Source organism: Centropristis striata, chromosome 17 (assembly GCF_030273125.1).
Source record: "Centropristis striata isolate RG_2023a ecotype Rhode Island chromosome 17, C.striata_1.0, whole genome shotgun sequence".
NCBI lineage: Eukaryota > Metazoa > Chordata > Actinopteri > Perciformes > Serranidae > Centropristis > Centropristis striata.
In genome coordinates, this window is record NC_081533.1 from 7,036,920 (window position 1) to 7,057,982 (window position 21,063).

The 21,063-nt window shown below is 42.1% G+C and overlaps 2 protein-coding genes across 3 annotated transcripts in view; one reads left to right on the forward strand and one right to left on the reverse strand.

Moving 5' to 3' along the window:
* Positions 1-11,530, reverse strand: part of LOC131989432 (disks large homolog 4-like) — a 28,164-nt gene extending 16,634 nt beyond the window's left edge. Inside the window, exons 1-2 of one of the 2 annotated variants that reach the window (XM_059354645.1) lie at positions 11,440-11,530; positions 2,795-2,923 (exon numbers count right to left, since the gene is read on the reverse strand). In XM_059354645.1, coding sequence (XP_059210628.1) covers positions 2,795-2,923; positions 11,440-11,469 — 159 coding nt within the window. In that variant the 5' untranslated portion in view covers positions 11,470-11,530. Of the gene's footprint in view, positions 1-1,225; positions 1,627-2,794; positions 2,924-11,439 lie in introns of those variants that run through there. The other variant, XM_059354646.1, reaches the window with a different exon arrangement.
* A 4,591-nt stretch (positions 11,531-16,121) lies between these two features.
* LOC131989628 (7SK snRNA methylphosphate capping enzyme-like) lies at positions 16,122-20,632 on the forward strand. The gene is made up of 8 exons (XM_059354914.1): positions 16,122-16,574; positions 16,879-17,235; positions 17,723-17,958; positions 18,371-18,653; positions 18,733-19,285; positions 19,760-19,972; positions 20,079-20,187; positions 20,284-20,632. The coding sequence occupies exons 2-8, from the start codon at positions 16,886-16,888 to the stop codon at positions 20,334-20,336; spliced, it is 1,797 nt and encodes a 598-aa protein (XP_059210897.1). The 5' UTR covers positions 16,122-16,574; positions 16,879-16,885; the 3' UTR covers positions 20,337-20,632.
* Positions 20,633-21,063: the final 431 nt, after the last annotated feature.

The following is a 21,063-nucleotide window of genomic DNA, read 5'->3' on the forward strand; positions in this document are numbered from 1 at the left end:
GTCGGGCCTGTTATCCCAGAAATAAAAACCCTTTGCTCTGAAAATCCACACTCTGTCTGGAGGTTTTTGTTGTATTATGTTTGTGTATTTAAACATAGATTTAGTCATTTGAACCCTGAACACCATCTTTCTCTGACGGTTGTGTTTTTGTGCCGAAACTAACCATTCCATGTCAAACCAGAAATCATAATAATTTCTAAAGAAGCTGTCAGAATACTCAGATATTCAGCTGAAATACAGTGATACAGAAAAACAGTTTACTCAGTTCTTTTAATGACTTTCTCACGTTTTACACTGAAGTGCTGACGTACTGCAGTTAAACATCAGATGAGTTTCATTATGATTTATGATCATCTTTGGAACTGAGATCTGTTAAACTTAGCCAAATGTTTGTGGAGTCTGGAGGTTTTTTCAGCTCTGGATCCAATGATGCATTTTCTGGAATATTGGACTTTGGATCCAAAGACATTTCTGAACTATTGGACTTTGGATCTAACGAGAAATTTTTCAAAACTATTGGACTTTGGATCCAAAGACATTTCCAAACTATTGGACTTTGGCTCTAACGAGACATTTTGTGAACCATTGGACTTTGGATCCAACGAGACACTTTCCAAACTCTTGGACTTTGGATCCAATGAGACATTTTCCAAACTCTTAGACTTTGGATCAAATTAGATATTTACGAACTCTTGGACTTTGGATGTAACGAGATATTTACAAACACTTGGACTTTGGATCTAACGAGACATTTTCCAAACTCTTGGACTTTGGATCCAATGAGACATTAACAAACTCTTGGACTTTGAGTCTAACGAGACATCTTCTCAACTCTTGGCCTTTAATAATGTGCTTTCGGGTCCAAAGGGACATTTCTGACTACTGGATTTGAAAATGAGACATATTTCAGCAATAAATCACTACTGGTCTTTGAGTCCAGCGGGACATTTTCCTGTCTTTGGGGTTTCCATGGTTACGGGCAGTCCCCATAGCGAGCCGTCCTGTCGCTACCGAAAGCTAGCCCGGTCCACATGACCTCTGACCTCTGGATGCTGAACCCCAGGTGACAAAAACACACCAAGCGTCCACTCACATTCCACATCCGTCCCGTCTCCCCAAACCCGATTCTGGTTGCAATGATTGGCAGCCCGGCAGGCCCCGCCCCCTGAGCCTGCAGCCAATCACATGCTAATGAGCAGTGTAAAGATTAATGAAGCGTTCCTACCATCATCCTCTGCCTGTGTCTCTTTGCTCGCCTCACGTTGTTGATGAATCGTCTTCCCATCTTCTTGGCGTACCACACCGACACAAACATCCCTTCCTGTCTGTCTCTCTGCCTGTCTGTCTCTCTCTTCAGGAGGACGGCTGTTACATAAAGACGGATGGAGTGACGGATGAATAATTAAACCACAGAAGAAGAAGAGACTGAGGGGTGGGGGGGAGGGGGGGCTCTCAGCAGCAGCTCGTTAGGCTCGTTAGCTGTCGTCTCCTGGATGCCTTAACGAAGACATGACTGACAGCTCGCACCGCCAGGAGACGGACAGCAGTCCTCCACAGGAGAAGACAAACGGACGGGTCCACAAAAAAAGAGGCTTTTTATCGCTCGTTCGCCCTCGCTGTCATCCCTCGTTCCTCCTCCTCCGCTCGCTCTCTCTCTCTCTCTTGCTCTCTGCTCGCCCTCCTGACGCTCCGCTGCACACCTCCCTCTCTCTCTCCCTGTGTCTCTATGTCTCTCTACCACCACCTCCCTCTCTCTCTACTTCCCTCTCTCTCCCTCTCTCCCTCCCTCTCTCTCTCTCTGTCTCTCTACCTCTCTGAAGGAATCCCCTCCCCTCTGTGATGTCATTCGCCGCCGGCCGACACACACACACACACACACACACACACACACACACACACACTCAGGCTAATGTTGTTGCCATGGTAACACACCCCCTCCCCCCCTCGTCCCCTTCATTCTCATCGTTGCCATGGTGACGGTCGAGCAAAAAATAAAAGGCCGAGGGACGCATCACAGAGTGGGCACGAGCAGCCCACTCTGTGTGTGTGTGTGTGTGTGTGTGAATATCAGACACATATCTGAGACCTGGAGCCTTCTCAAGGATCTGCAGGACCTCTCAGTCCTGATCCAAGATGTGTCAAACCTGTTCAAGGACCTTTCAAACCGGCTCAAGGACATACCTGCTTAGTGACATATTTTACCTGCTCAAAGACCTCAAAGACACCAAAAATCTGTTCAAGGACCTCTCAAATCTGCTCAAGGATCAGACTTTTTCAATGAACATTCTCAATAACTTTTTGTTTGTTGCCAAGCCCCTCTGTGCCTCCCTCCCAAAGGTTTTCTCAAAAACTCCTTTCACACCTGGTCAAGGAACCATGAAACCTTAGGAGCCTTCCCAAGGACTCCTCAAGGCTCACACATCATGGAAAGTCAGTGTTGAGCTCAGTCTGAGTGAACAGCGTCCTCTGGTGGAGACAGCAGGAACGCTTCAGTGATAAACATTTAAAACATCATGTTTCTGATGGGGGTTTTGTATTGACCTACATCAGGCATTTCTGCTGCTCTGTCCTTATGTTTAATTATCTCCCTGTGTGTCTGTGGGGCATGTAACACACACACACACACACACACACACACACACACACAGGGTTGCTACCTCCTGTTGATGGAATAAATAACTACATCTAAGTGTGAAGTGTAGTGCAGAGCGACCATAGTGATGACCTCACTAGTGTGTGTGTGTGTGTGTGTGTGTGTGTGTGTGTGTGTTTGTGTGTGTGTGTGTGTGCGTACGGTGAGTGCAGCAGTAGGGTGTGTGTATCCGTCCAGGTGTGCGTGGCTCAGCTCGGTGCTGCGTCCGTGGGTCATGTGACCGGGGCTGGGGTCGACAGGCGGAGTCTCATCGTCTTGGTAACGATACTTCTACAGAGACACACAGATCAAAGCAGGGGGTTAGTGTTAGCGTTAGCATTAGTGTTGGTGTTAGCACCATAGAAGTTCTTTGTAAACATTAGCATTTAGAACTTTAAAACCTATAAAACCTCATCAAAGGTCTTTAGAACTTCTAGAACCTCATTAAAGACCCTTAAAAACTCTAAAGCCTCATCAAATGTATTTAGAACCTCTAGAACCTCATCAAAGACCTTTAAAACCTTTAGAACCTCATCAAATGTCTTTAGAACCTTTAGATCGTCATCAAGGGTCTTTAGAAGCTCATCAAAGGTCTTTGGAACCTATAGAACCTCATCACAGACCTTTACAATCTGGGGGACTTTATCAAAGACCTTTAAAAACCCCAGAACATCACCAAAGGTTTTTAGAACCTCTAGAACCTAATCAAAGGCCATTAAAACCTCTAAACCCTCATCAATGGTCTTTAGAACCTCCAGAAGCTCATCAAAGACCATTAAAAACTCGAAAGCCTCATCAAAGGTCCTAAGAACCTCTAGAACCTCATTAAAGACCTTTAAAACCTTTAGAACCCCATCAAATGTCTTTGGAACCTCTGGATCATCATCAAGGGTCTTTAGAAGCTCATCAAAGGTCTTTAGAACCTCTAGAACCTCATCACAGACCTTTACAACCTCGGGAACTTTATCAAAGACCTTTAAAACCTTAAGAACCTCATCAAATGTCTTTAGGACTTCTAGATCGTCATCCAGGATCTTTAAAACCTCTAGAACCTCATCAGAGAACTTTAAAACCTCTAGAGCCTCATCAAAGATCTTTAAAACCTCCAGAACCTCATCAAATATCTTTAAAATCTCTAGAACCTCATCAGAGAACTTTAAATGGAGGATAAAGTTAAAAGAACAATATCAGATAAGATATTACCACTCTGTGGTGGTCATGTGAAGAGTCCTCTGATTGGTTATTAATCAATGACATCATCACACTGATGATGATGGAAGGATGGGAGGAGAGAGAGAGGATGTGGTTGCCATAGTAACAGGAAGGCCCTGAGAGCCCCTGTTGCCTGGCAACTGACATAACTGGAGAGAGGAGGAGCTATTCATAAAAAACAGACCCTGGAAACACCTGGAGATCCCTGAAAACACCTGAATACACCTGGAAATACCTTGAAACACCTGGAAACACCCAGAAAACACCTGGAAAAAAGTGACCTGAACAGGATCAACAAGTTTTTATAAGCTGAACTGAAAAACTGAGACATTTTCTCCTATACAATCACACTAATTCCTGTGGTGGAGTCGTCCCTGCTGGACGTTACACAGAATGACCGGACTGTAAAGCAGCCGATCAGAGTGAACACCAGTAAACACAGACTAAACACAGTGAACACTGTTTGGGCCGGTCAGGCTGATCCGCTGTCTTCACTTTAACTGTTGTTGGTGTTGGTGCTGTTATGCTCCAAAACTTCTGTTTAGGTTTATAAAATAAAAAGTATGTGGTTAGATTCAATACCGAGCATTTTAGGACACCTATTTGTTTGGAAATCACCTGGTGATGCCTGGAAAGTGTTTGGAAAACACCCTCAAAATCCTTGAAACACCTGGAAACATTAGAAACATTTCATAATACCTGAAAACAGCCTGCAAACATCCTGATAACAACCTGCTGGTCACACCCTGCTCAGAGCTGCTACGCTATGATTGGCCGGTCTGTGTTTCAGGGGCGGCACTGAGGGTCAATAAAAACACACAAAATGTCCAATCATAAACTGTCAGAATCCGGTCTGGAACCAGTCAGAATCTGGTCTGAAACCAGTCAGAATCTGGTCTGAAACCAGTCAGAATTCAGTCTGAACTGGTCTGAGGCGGTTCTAGTTGGGATGTGATTGGACTGCTGTTCTCATTGGTCCACTGAAAGAGACTGTTGACCAATCAGGAGTCTGAACACACAACAAGACTTCTGAGTTTGTGTGTGTGTGTGTGTGTGTGTGTGTGTGTGTGTGTGTGAGTGCGTGTGAGTGCGTGTGAGTGCGTGAGTGTTTTCGAGTGTGTGTGTGTCCATTAGCAGAAGTGATGGAGCTAAAGATAGTCTAAGCTATTTTTGATCCAACACGTCCATCTCTCTCTTCCTCTGTACAAATATATAACACCAGAACATGTTGGAGAAACAGAGGAGGAAAACAATCATTACCTGTCAGAAAAACTAATAAAAAACCAGTATAAATACGACCAATCCAGTAAATATATGAACAAACCAGTAAATATACGACCAAACCAGAGTTAGAACACCAATAAATAAATGAAGAAACCAATAAATATACACCCAAACCAGTAAATATACGACCAAACCAATAACTATATGACCAAACCAGTAAATTTACAACCAAACCAGTAAATATACGGCTAAACCAATAAATATACGGCCAAACCAGTAAATATATGAACAAACCGGTAAATATACAAACAAACCAGTAAATATACGAACAAACCAGAGTTGAAACACCAATAAATAAATGCCCAAAACAGGGAATATACTACCAAACCAATAAATAAATGACCAAATCAAAAAATATACACCCAAACCAGTAAATATACGGCTAAACCAATAAATATATGGCCAAACCAGTAAATATATGACCAAACCAATAAATACACAAACAAACCAGTAAATATACGAACAAACCAGTAAATATATGACCAAACCATAGTTGAAACACCAGTAAATAAACGACCAAACCAGTACATATATGACTAAGCCAATAAATATACGTCCAAACCAATAAGTATACGACCAAACCAATAAATACACAAACAAACCAGTAAATATACGAACAAACCAGTAAATATATGACCAAACCATAGTTGAAACAACAATAAATAAACGACCAAACCAGTTAATATATGACTAAGCCAATAAATATACGTCCAAACCAATAAATACACAAACAAACCAGTAAATATACAAACAAACCAGTAAATATATGACCAAACCATAGTTGAAACACCAATAAATAAATGACCAAACCAGTAAATATACGAACAAACCAGTAAATATATGACCAAACCATAGTTGAAACACCAATAAATAAACGACCAAACCAGTAAATATATGACCTAGCCAATAAATATACGTCCAAACCAATAAATATACGACCAAACCAGTAAATATACGAACAAACCAGTAAATACACGAACACACCAGTAAATACACTAACAAACCAGTAAATAAACAACCAAACCAGACTTGAAACACCAGTAAATATACGGCCAAACCACTAAATATACGACTAAACCAATAAATATACGTCCAAACCAATAAATATACGACCAAACGTGTAAATATATGACTAAACCAATAAATCTACGTCCAAACCAATAAATAAATGGCCAAACCAAACCAGTAAATATATGACCAAACCAGACTTGAAACACTAGTAAATATATGACCAAACCAATAAATATACGACTAAACCAATAAATATACGTCCAAACCAATAAATGACAAAACCAGTAAATATATGAACAAACCAGTAAATATACGAACAAACAAGGGTTGAAACACCAATAAATAAATGCCCAAACCAGAAAACATACGACCAAACCAGTAAATATACAACCAAACCAGTAAATATATGAACAAACCAGAGTTGAAACACCAATAAATAAATGACCAAACCAGTAAATATACGACCAAACCAATAAATATATGACCAAACCAGTAAATATACGAACAAGCCAGTAAATATACGACCAAACCACACTTGAAACACCAGAAAATATACGAACAAACCAAAAAATATATGAGCAAACCAGTATATATAGGAAGAAACAGTATACGACCAAACCAATAAAAATACAACCAAACCAGTAAATATGCAACCAAACCAATAAAGATAGGACCAAACCAGTAAATATACAACCAAACCAGAGTTGAAACACCAATAAACATATAACCAAACCAATATAAATACAACCAAACCAGTAACTATATGACCAAACCAGTATATATACAACCAAACCAGAGTTGCAACATCAATAAATAAACGACCAAACCAGAAAATATATGACCACACCAGTATATATACGGCCAAACCAGATTTGAAACACAGATAAATAAACAACCAAACCTGTATATATACAACCAAACCAGAGTTGCAACACCAATAAATGAACGACCAAACCAGTAAACATATGACCAAACCAGTATATATACGGCCAAACCAGAATTAAAACACCAATAAATAAACAACCAAACCAGTAAAAAAATACAACTAAACCACAGTTGCAACACCAATAAATAAACGACCAAACCAGTAAATAAATGACCAAACCAGTATATATACGGCCAAACCAGAATTGAAACACCAATAAATAAACAACCAAACCAATAAATAAACGACCAAACCAGTAAATATATGACCAAACCAGTATATGTATGGCCAAACCAGAGTTGCAACACCAATAAATAAACGACCAAACCAGTAAATATATGACCACACCAGTATATATACGGCCAAACCAGATTTGAAACACAGATAAATAAACAACCAAACCAGTAAATATACAACCAAACCAGAGTTGCAACACCAATAAATAAACGACCAAACCAGTAAACATATGACCAAACCAGTATATATACGGCCAAACCAGAATTAAAACACCAATAAATAAACAACCAAACCAGTAAAAATACAACCAAACCAGAGTTGCAACACCAATAAATAAACGACCAAACCAGTAAATAAATGACCAAACCAGTGTATATACGGCCAAACCAGAATTGAAACACCAATAAATAAACAACCAAACCAATAAATAAACGACCAAACCACTAAATAAACAACCAAACCACTAAATATTTGACCAAACCAGTATATATATGGCCAAACCAGAGTTGAAACACCAATAAATAAACGACCAAACCAGTAAATATATGACCACACCAGTATATATACGGCCAAACCAGATTTGAAACACCGATAAATAAACAACCAAACCAGTAAATATACAACCAAACCAGAGTTGCAACACCAATAAATAAACGACCAAACCAGTAAACATATGACCAAACCAGTATATATACGGCCAAACCAGAATTAAAACACCAATAAATAAACAACCAAACCAGTAAAAATACAACCAAACCAGAGTTGCAACACCAATAAATAAACGACCAAACCAGTAAATAAATGACCAAACCAGTATATGTACGGCCAAACCAGAATTGAAACACCAATAAATAAACAACCAAACCAATAAATAAACGACCAAACCACTAAATATATGACCAAACCAGTATATATATGGCCAAACCAGAGTTGAAACACCAATAAATAAACAACCAAACCAAAACATATACGACCAAACGAATAAATACACAAACAAACCAGAGGGGTGTTCCATCAAGGTGCATTAAGGAAAAGCCTGGCTTATTTTGACAAGCCTCGCTAATTTAAGTGAGAGATGCGTTCTGTCAAAGCGGCTTATGTGACTCCCCGCTCAGCAACCATGGTAACTTACACCACTGAACTAGCCTGCTCCGGGGCAGGCTAACTGTCGTGCTTACTTTAGCTGTGTGTCAAATAATTCCCGACGGGCGGAAACAAAATCCCAAAAAACAGTGCCACTATGTTTCTGTTTGTGCCCGTCACTTTTGTCAGGTCCGTGCGGAAAGTTTAGACTTAGTTTTTTTTATGTTACAGTCTGGTCTAGATCTTTTTTCCCCACAATGTGACAAGGTATGAATTCACACAACTATTTCAGTCAATCTGTTGTTTAATTCATGCAACTTTTGGTTATTATTTAAGAAAAGTGTACAAAGTTTTTAGTAGTCTTTATTCATTAATTTTGTTCTAGCTGTAAAGACAAAAAAAACACATTAAATCCAGTCTAAACCAGGACCTCTCTAGTTACTTTATCTCCAACTTAATTATTACATTTTTAGCTTTTTGTCTCCATATCGAGTTTTTGGTTTTCAGTTCCTATAAGCATAAGACGCTTGGAGATCGCCCCGACATCCTGTAAAAGAAAATATGTCAAGGAGTAGCTAATTATTATTTAATTTCTCAGTTTCATCCTCACTTGCTGCAGTATTTTTCCAGCTGTGTCCTACAGCAAGGTGCATGGTTATACACAATCTGAAGAATGAAGATACAGCCCAAACATTATTACGTTTTCACTTGTCCAAGTCCTTTTTTGGCTGTTCACATTCCTACTGTTGAGATGTAACAGAATAATTAATATAGGGCAGGGTTACTTCACCAAGTTAGGCCAATTTATAGTAAATTAATTTTAGTTGTGAGTTTTCCTAAGTTAGCATACACTATAATTGTGAATATACAGCTGTTATTACCCAGCCCACTGATAATATAACCACTGTTATTGTATCTAGTGATCTAATTGTTAATTTATTAACAACTACAAATAACACAATCAGTAGGATGGCACTTTATATTCCTCATAAAGCTCCAACAGCATCATTTGCTCGGCCACCGAGGAAAAAGCAGCGCTGTTTTCACCTCTTTTTGTAAAGTCACTTGATATTCCTCATAAAGCTCCTTCAGCCCTGCTTTTCACCACTTTTTGTGACATCTTATTGGCTGCTCCCGGCTGTTCCACGATCGATTAATACAGGCTGCTTATATACTCCGCACTCGCGCACAATGCCAGCTTGTCTAACCTGGGTTGAGTTAGAGTGGACTAGACTCGCCTGAGCTGCATTAGTGGAACGGCTTTAGCTTCAAGTGAAAGTTGAGGGCTGTTTCCGGACAATACCCAGAATGACACGGGTCTCACTTGCCGAAACGCCCCTAATTTGAATACGAGCAGTCCGGAGCCGGCTTTTGTCGGGACCTTTTTAGTCCCTGTAGAAGAGCAGGGCCTTTTTTCTCCCCTGTAAACAGCCTGGTTACTGATTGGATAGAACGCTAAGCTGGTTGTGACGTAGTACTCTACACGACAACAACACACGCCATGTGTAAAAGCCGGCAAAGCAGTGTTGTCAACTGTTGCTGAATTTAGCCACTTTTCAGACCCCCTTAGCGACTAATTTTCAAGAAAGCGACTGGAGACAAATCCAGCGACTCCTTCTTACTCTTCTTAACGAGCTGCTAATGAGCCGGAGGCCGCCTCGTTAAGAGGAGCTGCCGTTTGCGGCAGTTAGCTACAGTTAGCTCTGTAGCAGTACAGTGTGTATGTGCTGCTCCTACAGGAGGTGTTCACTTCGCGATCTCTGTTTGTTTACAACAAGCACCGGAAACTCTGAATACAGTTAGCGATGCCGTTAATTCACAATCACGTTCATCATGTTTATGATCAGCGGAGACTGTGCATAATTAGCCATGCTGTTTTCAGCTGCTGACGTTGTGCAAAGTTAGCGACGGTGAAAACCATACGTCACCTCCGGAGTCTCTAAATCCCTCTGGGGGCTAACTTGTAGTGGAGACACGCAGAGTGAGAGACTTTTGAGAGGGTGTGGCCTGAGACTTTCCCGGTGGCCACTTTCCCACCTAGTGGAAACACGGCTTTGGTGTTAATTCTAACCAAACTTTTTCAATGAAGCCGTGGTTTGTTTAGCCACGTTGATGGAACACCCCTCTGAGCTAAAATAAAAGTAAATATGAGACCAGATTTTGTTTGGGGTCAGGCGAATGACACAATCATATAAAAATTCAAACCACTGGCTTAAATATTTCTACTCAAGACAGAAATTTGCGAGATGTTTTATTTTGAAAGTCTGCATAGAGATCCTCCTGTACAGCGTCTCTGCTGCACCAGACTCCATATAGAAAACCATCATTTTAACAGCATAGTTCTTGTGTTCTTGCAGACAGACCTGACAAAGCATCAATTCAGCATCATGTTGGAGTTATTTCAGCTCCTTTAAATCTGTTTATTCACATTAAATCACAGATAAATCTCTTTATTTAGCTTCAGACTGATGTGTTGGTGAACCAGCAGTCATCCAGACACAGTAACAGTAATTTGTATGTAACTCCAGTAATGTGGCGGCTGAATCTGTTTCTGGTGTGAACGCCACATCAGCTTGACTTCCTGCTTATACGACCGTTTAATTTAAATAACATCGAGGATAACGGCAAGTTTACGGTGAGGACGCGACTGAAAGTGATGAACAGGAGTGACGGTGCAGTTTAGCACCTGTTGCACTGAAAACATTCATCTGATGGAACCTGACGGCATCAACACACGGCCCGGCTAGCAGCTAGCCACAGGCTGCAGCTAGCCTCAGCTAACATACATGCTAACACTGCCATGCTAACCACATGCACACACACACACGCACGCGCGCGAGGAGAGAGACGCAGTGAATGAAAACATGACGGCAGCAGCCAACACATGAAAACCGGCTTTGATGGTTTTATGAGGACGCACACACACACACACACATGGTTTATGGGGACGCGCACACACACATGTCTCACAGGGACACGTGTGTCCTGTTGAGACGTGTGTGTGTGTGTGTGTGTGTGTGTGTTTTGGCGGTGCATGCGGGCGGTCTGCTCTTACCTTGGTGGTGACAATGCAGAGGCAGTCCATATCCACACACACACACACACTCACACACACACACACTCACACACACACATTTCCACACACACACACATACACACACACACTCACACACTCATGCTCGATCTCTCTCTCTCTCTCTCTCTTTGTCGCCCTCCCCCCCCTCTCTCTCTCTCTCTCTCTCTCTCCTGCTGTCTGTCTGTCTGTCCTCGCTCGCCCGCTCGCTCTCCTCCGCTATCCCTCTGTCTGCTGCGCCGGGCGAGCGAGGGGGGGGGGGTTCAATAAGGGGGGGGCTCCTTGAGTCACAGGAGTGGGGGGGGGGGCGCTGGTCTCCTGTTGCCATGGTGTTATGCAGCTGTTGCCCCGGTAATGCTGCTGCAGCTGTTGCTAGGTAACAGCACCGGGTGTTGCCATGTGGATGAGAGAGAGTGTGTGTGTGTGTGTGTGTGTGTGTGTGTGTGCGTGTATTCGTGTGTGTGTACCTGTCCAGGTGTGTGCGGTTGGCTCATTGTCGTCTGGTTCTCACACACCGTCAGCTCGTAGAACTCCTGTATGTCTGCACACACACACACACACACACACACACACACACACACACACATAAAAAACCACATTTATAGATAAAATGTGACATCAATTGATATTTTTGTTTTAATTGGCTTTTAAAAAAATGTATCTTTATAAATACTTCACCTCTTTATTTACTTTCCAATTAATTCTCCTTTAATTTAATAATTAAAGTTTTAAATGTATTAATTTGTGCATGCATTTATTAAAACACATGCATTTGAGTAAATAATATATAAATAAAGAAGGCAAGGGAAATGAATAGGGGTGAAATGTTAGGGTTAATAAAACAGTGCAGAAATAGTTGATAAATACAAAAAAGCTAATTATAAATTAAAAAAATTAAATAACTGAATACATTAAAAAAATACAGATATAAAATGAAAAATGAAGTAGAAAACTTAATAAATAGAAAAACATACAAATTTAAAAGTTGAATTGATACATTATTTTACTTTAATGCAAAATAAATAACTGCAGGCATTAATTGCTTCATAAAATGTGACATAAATTGATATTTTTGTTCACCTTTGTATTCATTCTACTTTTTATTAAATTTTCTATTTTATTTTTTGCTTTTATATATATATAAAATATATATATGACACAGGAAGAACGTGCAAACTCCACACAGAAGAGCTGCAGGCGGGAGGCAAACCGGCGACCGCCACCGCCACCACCGTGTAGCCCTCTTTAATATATTTAGTTATTTTAAATTTTTATTATTTTAATTTTTTTTGTATTCATAAAGTATTTCTGCACTTTACATTTCACCCCTATTCATTTCCCTTTCCTACTTTATTTATATATTATTTTCTGAAATGCATGTGTTTTAATAAACAAATGCAAAAATAAATACATTTAAAATGTTATGACATAATAATTAAATTAAAGGAGAATTTATTGGAAAGTAAATAAATAATTCATTGTGTGTGTGTATGTGTGTGTGTGTGTGTGTGTGTGTGTGTGTGTGTGAGTGTGTTACCCAGCAGGGCCTGGAACAGGTCACTCTGGAAGATGTTCAACAGTTTCTCAGCGCGACCTTTGACCCCTTCAGCAGCTCCGGCCTGACAGGCCTCCATCACCTGCAGAGCACGCTCCGTATCTGAGGAGGACCAGAACAGCTTTACTGAGCCAACTGGACTCTCCTGGACCCAACCAGACTGTTCTAAACCATACAGGACCCAACTGGACTCTTCTGAACCCTACTGAACTCTACTAGACCCAACTTGACTCTCATGGACTCTCTTGGACTCAACCTTCCTGAACTCTCCTGGACTCTCTTGAACTCAACCTTCCTGAACTCTCCTGGACTCTCTTGAACTCAACCTTCCTGAATTCTCCTGGACTCTCTTGAACACAACCTTCCTGAACTCTCCTGGACTCTCTTGAACTCAACCTTCCTGAATTCTCCTGGACTCTCTTGAACTCAACCTTCCTGAACTCTCCTGGACTCTCTTGGACTCAACCTTACTGGACTCTCTTGGACTTTCCTGGATTCTCTTAGACTCAACCTTACTGAACACTCCTGATCTCTCTTGGACTCAACCTTTCTGAACTCTGTTGGACTCTTTGGGACTCAACCTTCCTGAACTCTCCTGGACTCTCTTTGACTCAACCTTACTGGACTATTGGACTCAACCTTTCTGAACTCTCTTGGACTCAACCTTACTGGACTCTCCTGGACTCTCTGGGACTCCACCTTCCTGAACTCTACTGAACTCTCCTGGACTCTCTTTGACTTAACCTTACTGGACTCTCTTGGACCCTCTTGGACTCAACCTTCCCGAACTCTCCTGGACTATCATGGAATCCCTTGGACTCAAGCTCACTGAATTCTCCGGATCTCTCCTGAACTGTCTTGGACTCTCTTGGACTCAATCTTCTTGAACTCTCCTGGACTGTCTTGGACTCAACCTTACTGAACTCTCCTTGATTCTCTTAGACATAACCTTACTTGACTCTCTTGGACTCTTTGGGACTCAACCTTCCTGATCTTTCCTGCATTCTCTTGGACTCGACCTTCCTGAACTCTCCTGGACTCTCCTGGACTCAACCTTCCTGAACTCTACTGAAATCTCTTGGACTCAACCTTTCTGAACTCTCCTGGATTCTCTTCGACTCTAGTGGACTCTCTTGGACTCCCCTAAACTCTTGTGGACTCTACTGGACTCTGCTGGACTCTCTTGGGTTCTAGTGGACTCTGTGTTTTTACAGTGAACAGAACTTGTTTATTCACATCTAAGTTTAAAATGTGAACACACACACACACACACACACACAGGTACACATACACACGTGTGTGTACGTGTATTTTTGTGTATGTGTACCTGTACACACAGGTACACACACACAAACACACACAGACACAAACACACACAGACAAATAACACACAGGTACACACACAGAGACACACACAGACACGCACACACAGGTACACACACACAAACACACACAGATATACACACTCAAACATACACACATACACAAACGCACAGACACACACAAACAAACACACACACACACACACAAACACACAGGCATACACACACACACATAAACACACACACACACTCTCTGAGTGAGATGTTTGTAATAAAAGCGTCTCACCTTCTCTCTTCAGCGGCATGTCGTCTCTCTGATCCACAAATCCTCTTTAGGGATTTTACAAACTGACACAGTGCATGATGGGTAACGCAGTCCTGATCTGTGACACAGATAAACTGGACGTGATTGGACAATCCATCAGCCTGACTGACAGCTCCTTTAATCTGAATATTACTTGTGTTATTATTATTATTATCATCATTATTATTATTATCATTGATATTGTTGTTGTTGTTGTTGTTTTTGTAGTTTTTATTATTATTGTTGTTGTTGTTGTTTTACTTTTATTATTATTAAAACTAAATGTCTCCAAATTATAAACATAAAATGTATTTTTTAATTTAAGTTATCTATAATGTAATATGTTTTTTATATACAGTATCTCCATATGTTTCTATCATATGCAGGATTTCATTATTATATTTTATATTATTTCATGGCCTAAATGAATGTATAATTTCAGTAATAAACTAAATAAAGAAGTGATTTATGTGTTAACAAATATAAATGAAGTAAACTGGTTATTAATAATTTCTGTCCAGAATCAAACTTTAGATTTTACCTCTTATTTATTTTCATAATGATATATTTTTATTTATATACATTACAAAATAATCCATAGATGAATAAGTCAACGAATAAATAAAAAGCAGGTTGATGCAAGTGTAAATAAAACAAATATATAAAAATAATATTACTCATGTGATATTTAGGAATTATTTTTGGCACATTTAATGGTGTAGAAATATATTCATAAAGTTATTTATTGTTTGTTTGTTTCTTTTGGCAACTTCCATCCTCCATAATTGTTTCCACAGTTTATTTATCTAAAGAAATTAAATATTATTTATATAAAACTAAAATTACCAGAAATATGAATTTAGTTTTGTTAAAAAAAAACTTTAAATCTAAATATTAAATTCACTTTTAATGTCCGAGTTTAAAAAGTTATTTTAAGAAACAAACTGTGAGCTGAGGCCTCAAAGTAGGTTTGTATGCCCTCAGCATTACCTCTCAGGCTGACTTCAAAAAACATATTCATAACAAGTATGTAACGATAAGTGCGTAACTCGAAGTGTGTAACCACAGGTGTATGACTGTAGGTGGAGTTCAGACTCAGGTTGTTATTTTTATGTGCTTGTTGAGGTATTGTTTGTAGAACTGTCGCTGGACGGAAGCAGCCAGGGAGTTAGAGTTACCTTCACGTCTTTACTCAGGGAATTTTACACATAGATCAAGGGGTCTCTCTGTGGCGTTAAAACAGACAAAACACAGCCGTTTCTGGTCGGAACTTTTCGAGACACGATCCCCGTGTGTGTCCTCTCGTGCAGCCAGTAACCGTTTTCCGACAGCTCGTCAGGTTTTTTTTTTTTTTTTTTTACAGTGAAATCGTTTAATTTCAGCCGTTTCCTGTCAGGCACCGTGGAGGACGCCTCCCTCCTCGGGCTCTCTCCCATCTCTCCCGCCTCTCCCGGGATCCGACCAATCAGCTGAGCCCTCGGCTGTGGCGGTCATCTGATTGGTCACAACTCGGATAGGCGAGAGCTCAGCTCGACATCTGATTGCTGGGGTCCGCCATCGCTCACGCGGCCCGCGATTGGCATATAAAACCGCGGGCTCAGCTCCGGAGCACGGTGAGAGGAAAGTAGCAGCTAGCCGCTAGCCGCGACTAACGGCTAACATTGAGACGCACAGACCCGCACACACGCACTGACACACGCACACACAGCTCGTTGCGGGCTTGTGCTCCTGCACGGAGCGGGCCTGCGGGGACAGGTCGGGCCTGGTTGTTGTTTAGGGGGCGTGTGTGTTTGTTAGCCGGACGTGGCTAGCTGCTGGAGCTAACTGTTTACCAGTTTGTTTGTTGGGTTACTTAATTATTTATGAGGGCGCTCCGTGATTGGCGGAAGCAACGACAGGGGCGTGGCTAAAGTGGACAGACTTTCTGCCAGACAGAGTGAGTATTCTTGATTATTATTGATTATTGATGGATCACTGATCAGCAGTATTCAGTTACTTTACTGCAATAAAAGTACTAATGCTTCCCTGTAGGAGTACTAAAAGTATTATTACTAGATTATAAATACTCTGTGACAGTAAAAGTACTAATACTTCCCTGTAGAGTACTCAAAGTATTGTTACTAGATTATAAATAGTCTGTGACAGTAAAAGTACTGATACTACCCTGTAGCAGTACTCAGAGTATTATTACTATATATTTTATAAATACTGAAACCCCACCCCTCTCTGATTGGTTGAAGGTGGAAGATGATCAGGATGTCATTGGACCCTGAAGCTGTCCTCACTGAGGTCAGCCCTGCCTTCCCCCCCACCGTCAGCCTATCAGAGCAGCCGCAGCTGCGTAAGACCCGCCCCCTCCATCCAAAGAATGGCCTCCAGTTGCCGGGCGACGGTCAGCCCGCCCTCGCTGCCCCAGCCCAGCGCTTCGCCAAGAGGCGGTTCTCTGTTGGCGCCAGCTTCAAGGGGCTGGCCAAGCGCCGCCGCCGCACCAACAGCGACAGCCAATCAGAGCCCGTGCTGCCAAGCCACTTCCTGTTGGGCGGGAACATCTTCGACCCGCTGAACCTGAACTCGCTGCTCGACGAAGACGTCAACAGGTGACAGACGCCGCACCTTTGACACGTTTCACACATTTATTCTGTGCTCAGTCAGTGTTTTCCCTAGGTTTACAGCTTTACATATTTTCCAACATGTCCCCCTGGGAGAAAATTTTTGTACCTCTGTAGCCTTCATCAGAGGTGTCACGTGATGATGAAGGCTACAGAGGCAAGGTAGCCGAAACTTGTCAGGTACAAGAAAATATTTTGCTATATTGGCCTTGTATAGAGAAACAATGTAAAAAAATATAAATATAAATATATCAGTAGGCCTAATGAACCTCTTCAATATAAAAACTTATTGAGTTTGTAAAATAAAAGGACCAGATATATAGTAAAGGCAACCGTAAATTACTTCTGTTTTGATCTGGCTCTATATAGAAAATAAAATTAACTTAATCGTCAAGGGGCGCGGGGGATCCCCCTAATATAATGATAGGGTTAACACTCTCAGATTCAACATTAAACTCCTACCCCACCTCCTCAGGGTGACCAATCAGGAGACGCCAAAGTGCTCGCCCCTGCCATCGCGGGGAGGAGACCCCGTAGAGATCCTGGTTCCCCGTGACATCACCGACCCCCTGAACCTGAAGGGAGGGGGCGGGGACGGGAGGGGCGCCGTCCTGCTGTCGCCGCTGAAGACCCGCCGGAGACACCGCCGCCACCACGGGGCGGGGGGGGACGTACCTGCCCGTCTGTTCCCCTCCACAGCTGGACTCACAGGTAGAACACCTGGACCTCACAAGTTCTCTTCTTTATAACTCTATAAGCTCTATTTATAGCTACCATAATTGAAATATGAACACACACATCAAACACACACTTGTAGATTCAGTGTGACTGTAGAACTTCACTGTGAATCTTCATGTTTTTAGTTTTCTTCAGGTTCTCAGTGATCAGCTGATATTAATGTGAACATCAGGAGTTCACTGAACAGCAGCATTATTGCTGCTAATTACATGTTAATCAGATTAAGGCAGATAAAGGTCATACAAATAGAATGATAAAAATAAAATTATACAATTAAATAGAATAAAATAAAAAACATAAATAGTATAACATAAATATACAAACAAGAGTGTAATAACATGTTAAAAACCTGTAAATTACATGACAATGACTGTGTGTTGTGCAGTTCCTCTGTTGACCAGAGAGGGCAGCATAGCGGCGTCTCCTCTACCCTGTGAACTCAACACAGCCATCACCTGTCGGGACGACGTGGCCCCGCTACCCATCCTGCCCCGGAGACACACCCACCCTCCACCAGGCCAAGCCCACAGGCCAGGTAACCAGCGCAGGCGGCGCCGCACCACCTCCATGAGGTCAGCGGACAATGCCGCAAACACAGAAACCATAGCAACCGCAGCTCAGCCAACCAAGTTCCAGACTCCGCTGGTGGGAGGGGCTAAAGCTAGCAGGTGAGTTCACATCTTCACACCTGTCCACTCTGAGTCGTTCTGAGCTTTACTTTGATTGGCTCTCTGCCGCCCCCTGCAGGTGTGGAGGACTGCAGCCTGGCTGCGCTCAGCCACCACAGAAGAACAAGGACAAAGACCGCTACCAGTACGGCAACCACAGCTGTTACTATGGTTACCACGGCTTCTACGGTGACGGGTTGGAGGGGCGCATTGGGCCGCGGGATGACCCCAGACTCTGCCTCCTGGAGGCCGACTGGTTCAGAGACAAGAAGGTGCTGGACGTGGGCTGCGCCGCCGGACACCTCACGATTGCCGTCGCCAGGAGGTTCAGCCCCGCCCACATCCTGGGGGTGGAGCTAGACCATCGACTGGTCCACGCCGCCAAAATGAACCTCAGGCACTTCCTGTCACATGACCTGGTGGTGGAGGAGAGGAGGAGGAGGAGGAGGAGGGAGCAGAAGAAGGGAGGAGAGGACGAGGAGGTGGAGGAGGTGCAGCAGGCTCTGTCCCTCCTCTCTCTCCCTCTCTCCTTCAGGGTGAGTCGAGGTCCTCTCTCAGCTCCACCCCTCCTCCCCTCGCTGGCATCACCCTCGCCATCCTGCAGCTTCCCCCACAACATTACCTTCATACAGGTGAGTGACATCACTATGACCTTACCACTATGACATTTCTGTGACCTCACCACTGTGACCTCACCACTGTGACATCACTACTGTGACATAACTGACCTCGCCACTGACATAACTATGACCTCACCACTAATTATGACCTCACCACTGTGACCTCACCACTAATTATGACCTCACCACTGTGACCTCACCATTTTGACACCACTGTGACCTCACCACTGTGACCTCACCAATTTGAAATCACTGTGACCTCACCACTGTGACATCACTATGACCTCACCACTGTGACCTCACCAATTTCACATCACTGTGACCTCACCACAGTGACATCACCACTGTGACATCACTATGACCTCACCACAGTGACATCAGCACTGTGACATCAGCACTGTGACCTCATCACTGACCTCATCACTGTGACGTCACTGAGACATCTCTGTGACCTCACTGACATAATCGCTGTGACTCCTCCCACAGGGCGACTACGTGTCGGAGCGGGAGGCGTGGCCTGGGCGGGGTCAGTATGATGTCGTCATGTGTCTGGGCGTGACCAAGTGGGTGCAGCTGCAGTCAGGTGACGGGGGCGTGGTCACACTGTTCAGACGAGCCTATCAGAGCCTGTCGCCAGGCGGATTATTCATCCTGGAACCTCAACCCTGGAGCAGCTACAGCCGCAGCAAGAAAACCTCGGTAACACATTACTTCACAACAGATTTATTTATATATCTCACAAGGTTGGGCGTTTATGTGTGTGTGTGTGTGTGTGTGTGTGTGTGTGTGTGTGTGTGTGTTTCAGGAGAAAACGTTCAGTAACTTCAGGTCTCTGAGGTTGAAACCTGATCAGTTCACCTGCTACCTGACTGACAGCGTGGGCTTCACCTGCTACAGACTGATCACACACACAGGTAACACACACACACACACACACACACACACACACAGGTATTACACACACACACACACACACACACACACCTCTCTGAGTGTTTGGTGTGTTTCAGGTCATCTGCGGCCCATCTACCTGTTCCACAAAGGCCCTGCCCACAGGAAGTGATGTCACAGGGTGGTTGTCACTAACAGGGGAAGACGACGAAGCTGATTGGCCTCTGAGCTCTGGCAGCCGATTGGCCGGCCAGTGGATTGGCATGATGACATCACAGGACTGTACGTTTCTTTGGACGTGATTGGTTGTCACGGGCATACTGAGCTCGAGCAAAGGATTGTTGGTGTTGTGACCCGTGTGACCTGTGATTGGACAGTGGATGGGAAGTGACAAGGGCAGGTCGAGCTTTTCAAACAAAATATTGTTTCTTCTTTTTTTTTTGTCAAAATAAAATAAATTTATCTGTTTGATGTTTATTTTTTTTATTCCTATGGAGGATAAAAGCTGCTTTAATTAAAAATAAATTAATTGATTTCTAATTTCTAATTAATTTCTGCTGCTGAATAAACCAAAATAATATTAAAGATAAATGTTTTTATTTTTTAATTAAAAAAAAGGTTTAATTTAACTTTATTAGTTGTTTTATTCACTTCTTTGTTTAATTTCCCTGTTTTATATTTATAGATCAATTAATGTACTATGTTTACATTTTAAATGTTATTTATTTATCAATAATACAATAAAAATAAGTTTGGATAAATTAATTGAGATAAAGCTGAAACAAACAAATATTTAATATAAATAAATTTACTGTAATAAAAAAAGTGTAAACATGAAACTTTCAATGTTAAAGTAAGTAAATAGAGAAAATAAAAAGGAAAATATATTTTTAGTACAT

Bases quoted from the DNA above. Each gene is read 5' to 3' on its own strand.
- LOC131989628 (XM_059354914.1), top strand. From the start codon at position 16,886: ATGATCAGGATGTCATTGGACCCTGAAGCTGTCCTCACTGAGGTCAGC. The intron at 19,286-19,759 runs GTGAGTGACATC...CTCCTCCCACAG, and splicing joins ACAACATTACCTTCATACAG to GGCGACTACGTGTCGGAGCG. The intron at 20,188-20,283 runs GTAACACACACA...GGTGTGTTTCAG, and splicing joins CAGACTGATCACACACACAG to GTCATCTGCGGCCCATCTAC.